The 5,180-nt window shown below is 43.3% G+C and overlaps 1 protein-coding gene across 1 annotated transcript; it reads left to right on the forward strand.

The window, feature by feature from the left end:
• Positions 1 to 573: 573 nt before the first annotated feature.
• On the forward strand, positions 574 to 4,425 carry LOC129078498 (pyruvate kinase PKM-like). The gene is made up of 2 exons (XM_054583306.1): positions 574 to 674; positions 2,219 to 4,425. Exons 1-2 carry the CDS (start codon positions 574 to 576, stop codon positions 3,819 to 3,821), a joined length of 1,704 nt encoding a protein of 567 aa, XP_054439281.1. The 3' UTR covers positions 3,822 to 4,425.
• Positions 4,426 to 5,180: the final 755 nt, after the last annotated feature.

The raw sequence follows: 5,180 nt of genomic DNA on the forward strand, positions 1-5,180 counted from the left end.
ACCTGGTCAGTGGCAGTGGTGATATAAAATAAAATATGAATTGTAGAGATTTTTATTGGGAAAAAAACCTGGATAAATAAGCATGGGAATCTCAAGCAGTAGGAATAAAAATAATGAATGAACAGGTTGATGGGAATTTCCAGCAGAATCTTAGAAAGGGTTGATATCTCATTAGTCAGAGTCCTCTAGATAAACAGAATCAATAAGATGTATAGGTGACAGATAGGTAGGTAGATAGATGATAGATAGATAGATAGATAGATAGATAGATAGACAGACAGACAGATGAGAGAAAGAAAGAAAAGATTTGGCTTACAAAATTTCAGAGGCTGGCAAGTACAAAATATTCAGTTTGGAAAGCAAGCTGAAAAACCAGGGAACAGTTGATATTGCAGTTCAAATCTAAAGGCAGCCTAGAGACAGATTTTCCTCTTTCTTAAGGGACCTCTATCTATTTTCTCTTAAAAACTTCAATTTATTGGGTAGATGACAACCTATGTTATGGAGGGTAATCTGCTTTACTCAAACTCTACTGATTTAAATGCTAATCTCATCTAAAATATTTTCACAGCAATGCCCAGTCTGGTGTTTGATCAGATATCTGGGAACTGTGGCCTAACCACATTTACACATAATATCAACCATCACAAATTAGAAATAATGTTTATTATCAGGTAAGTAGTACTATGCTTTGCATAGAGTAAGCACTCAATAAATATGACTGTGATTGTCAGTAGGTCAAAGAAGGGATATAACTTCCCTACTGAAGAGAAGTGATAAAATATGAAGGTTTTTACTGAGAGGGGAATGCCAGGCAAAGACTAATTTTCTCTGCATCCATTTATCCTGAGCTTTTGTTTCCACTGCCAACATTTCCTATACTTATTTCAATTCTCAATAAATCTAAACAGGCAGAAAGCATGTAAACATTTTTTCCATGTTTTCTCTTCTCTCCCTTTTCATTAGGACTTAGAATAAAGTCACCTTCTATGATAATGACCAGCATGTAATCAGAATTATAAGACACTTGAATTCCTCATAATCATATTCTTATCTTGACTGATTCCCTACATTGAGATGTTGAATAGAGACCAACATTTTCTTCAGGCTCAACACCTACATTAGTCAACTTCTATGTCCCTTTATGTACAAAAGTCCAGAATGAGAAGTTCTTAAATTAGAGACTTTCTGCTCTTGAGAAACACAGTCAAGTTCCCTCAGACACAAAAAAAGAAATGTGGGTATCAAATATTGTCAGAAATATATAAATATCAACAAGGAAAAAGAACTCGCTCTGCCTCCACATATAATCAGCTATATAAAAGAAACCAGGAATGTTTTTTATATTCAAGAAAAGAAAAACTTTATATTCAATAGAAAAATTCACTTTTCCTTCATAACAGTTCTAAGAAAACTCTGAAAGTCACAGAAAACCATTCCCTGCATAGTAATTCACACACGCTATGGAACCAGAAACTCTAGAATCCTGTCTCCAGAATTGCAACTCTCTATTTTTGTTCAAGTTCCTCAGTTCTTTGTACCTCAATTTCTTTGTCTATAACATTTGAATAAAATAGAACTGAGAAAGAGAAAATATACTCTACCAGTTCATAGCTAGTTTGTTGCTAGGCCTGAACTCACAGCTGTGTCTACTGAACAAACAATGCCAGCAAAAGGCTTTTAATACCTATTGCAAAACTATCCTCAGGAGAGTTTGTACCAATTATAGCCCCTCCAGCAGTAGATGTAACTTTTGTTTGCTTATAGTATTGTTACATATCTCTAATTATATTATTATAATGAAAAATTGTAATGTTTACCAAAGATATAAAAAGTTTGTATTTTACCATTATTCAAAATTTGAACATTGTTTGACATATTTACTTATTACATATTTCATCCTTGACGATTTGCCTAGTCTTGTTATTTTCACTTTTTTTTTTTTTTTTTTTTGCTGTGGTTGTTTTATGTTTATATCTGTTTATATATAAATATACATATTTATATATCTTTTATATATTTATATATTTTTCTTTGTTGTAGCTGGTTATATTTTATAGAGAGGGATATTCACTCTTTGTCTTAAAGAGAGAGAGTAGGCACTGGAGAGACGCCCCCGGAGCTTCGGTACCTCTCTGCAGTAGCTGAAGCTGGACCGCGCCAGAGAATTACAGAAGCCATGCCAAAGCCCCACAGCTTCGGGACTGCCTTCCCGAAGGCAGGACTTCGGGACTCCCGAAGATGTCGGGACTGCCTTCATTCAGACTCAGCAGCTGCACGCAGCCATGGCCGACACGTTCCCGGAGCACGTGTGCCGCCTGGACATTGACTCCCCACCCATCACGGCCCGGAACACTGGCATTATCTGTACCATTGGCCCAGCTTCCCGATCGGTGGAGATGTTGAAGGAGATGATTAAATCTGGAATGAATGTTGCTCGTCTGAACTTCTCTCATGGAACTCATGAGTACCATGCAGAGACCATCAAGAATGTGCGCGCAGCCACAGAAAGCTTTGCCTCTGATCCCATTCTCTACCGGCCCGTTACTGTGGCTCTGGACACCAAAGGACCTGAGATCCGAACTGGGCTCATCAAGGGCAGCGGCACCGCGGAGTTGGAGCTGAAGAAAGGGGCCACTCTCAAGATCACTCTGGGTGATGCCTACATGGAAAAGTGTGACGAAAGCATCCTGTGGCTGGACTACAAGAACATTTGCAGGGTTGCGGAAGTAGGCAGCAAGATCCATGTGGATGATGGACTCATTTCTCTGCGGGTGAAGGGGAAAGGTGCTGACTTCCTGGTGACAGAGGTGGAGAACGGCGGCTCTTTGGGCAGTAAGAAGGGTGTGAACCTCCCTGGGGCTCCTGTGGACCTGCCTGCCGTGTCAGGAAAGGACATCCAGGATCTGATGTTCGGGGTAGAGCAGGATGTAGGTATGGTGTTCGCGTCTTTCATCCGCAAGGCATCCGATGTCCATGAAGTCAGGAAGGTCCTGGGAGAAAAAGGAAAGAACATCAAGATAATCAGCAAATTCGAGAATCATGAGGGGGTTTGGAGGTTTGATGAGATCCAGGAAGCCAGTGATGGGATCATGGTGGCTCGTGGTGATCTAGGCATTGAGATTCCTGCAGAGAAGGTCTTCCTTGCTCAAAAGATGATGATTGGGCGGTGCAACCGAGCTGGGAAGCCTGTCATCTGTGCCACGCAGATGCTGGAAAGCATGATCAAGAAGCCCCGTCCCACCCGGGCAGAGGGCAGCGATGTGGCCAATGCCATCCTGGATGGAGCCGACTGCATCACGCTGTCTGGGGAGACAGCCAAAGGGGACTACCCTCTGGAAGCTGTGCGCATGCAGCACCTGATTGCCCATGAGGCAGAGGCTGCCATCTACCACTTGCAGTTATTTGAGGAACTCCGCCGCCTGGCGCCCATTACCAGTGACCCCACAGAAGCCGCCGCCGTGGGCGCCGTGGAGGCCTCCTTCAAGTGCTGCAGTGGGGCCATAATCGTCCTCACCAAGTCTGGCAGGTCTGCTCACCAGGTGGCCAGGTACCGCCCCCGTGCGCCCATTATTGCTATGACCCGTAATCACCAGGCAGCTCGCCAGGCCCACCTGTACCGTGGCACCTTCCCCGTGGTGTGTAAGGACCCAGTGCAGGAGGCCTGGGCTGAAGATGTGGACCTCCGGGTGAACTTGGCCATGAATGTTGGCAAGGCCCGAGGCTTCTTCAAGAAGGGAGATGTGGTCATTGTGCTGACCGGGTGGTGTCCTGGCTCTGGCTTCACCAATACCATGCGTGCAGTGCCTGTGCCGCGATGAGCCCCAGAGCCCCTCCAATCCCTGCCCATCCCTTTCCCCCAATCCATCCATTAGGCCAGCAATGCTTGTAGTGCTCACTTAGGTTGTAGTGTGGCACTGGTGGGCTGGGACACCAGGGAAGGAGATTAATGCCTCTGCAAAACATGGCTACTTTTAAGACCCTGATCAGGTGAAGTAGCCCAGAGCAAGGCTGCCCATCTTATGACCCCACCCAAGCCAGAGAGGCAGGGGTGCAGGACTGGAGGCTTCAGAGCTAACATAGAGGGCAACGGCTTCTGCTTCTTTGTGCAGTCCGTCCAGTTCCTGTAGAAATGTACACTGAGAACCCCCAAGCCTGGCCTGGGGTCAGGAGAGAGCCAGCTAGTGAGGGCAGTGGTTCCAGTTTCAGCAGACTCAGGCCCTCGCCTGTACTTGCTTCTCCAACTCTGGCAGCCTTCCCCACTCCCCGTATCTGTGCATTTCTGCTCCTGCACTCGACCGCTGTCACTGCACACAAACACTCCACTCTCCACCTCTATTTTCCCCACCCCAGCCGCCTCCAGGCCTGTGTAGAGCTTACCTGTATGTCAATACACAGCAGCTGAAGCACCAAAAAAAAAAAAAAGAGAGAGAGAGAGAGAGTAAACATTTGCCAGTTTCTATAAAATAATTCTACTTAAAGTTTTCTGAGAAAGAATAACAAATGAACCATAGAGGATTTTTAGGTCAGTGAAAATATTCTTTATGATACTACAATAATGGATATGTGTCAGTGTACATTTGTAAAGACCCATAGAATATATAACTATGGACTTTGGGTGATTAAGATATGTCAGTGTAGGCTCATCAGTTATAACAACTGTACCCTCTGGTGAGGGATGTTGAAAATGGAGAAGGTTATACATGTGTGGGGCAGAGAGTATATGGGAAATCTCTCTGCTTTCTTCCCAATCTTTCTGTTAAACTAAAAATATTCTAAAAAATAAGTGTTAAAATACACAAGGATAAAATATTTGCAAAATATATATTTGATATAATAGTTGTATCCAGAATGTATTTTTAAAAACACAGTAAGAAAACAACCTGATTTTAAAAAAGAGCCAAGAGGGTTGGTATTTCATCAAAGACAAGAGCCAAGTGAGAAAAGAAGCATATGAAAAGATGCTCAACGTCATTATTCATTAGGGAAATATAAATTACAACAATGGGATTCCACTACACATCTGTCAGAATGGTTGATGAGGATGCAGAGCAACTGGAACTCTCATGCATTGCCTGTGGGGATACAAAATAATAGTCACTTTGGAAAATAGGCTGGCAGTTTGATAAAAATAAAACATACACAACAAATATATTTGTAACCCACCAACCTTTCTCCTA

This window comes from Pteronotus mesoamericanus, unplaced genomic scaffold, assembly GCF_021234165.1.
Source record: "Pteronotus mesoamericanus isolate MK-2021 breed Mesoamerican mustached bat unplaced genomic scaffold, CSHL_Meso_final contig_73, whole genome shotgun sequence".
NCBI classification, from domain to species: Eukaryota; Metazoa; Chordata; class Mammalia; order Chiroptera; family Mormoopidae; genus Pteronotus; species Pteronotus mesoamericanus.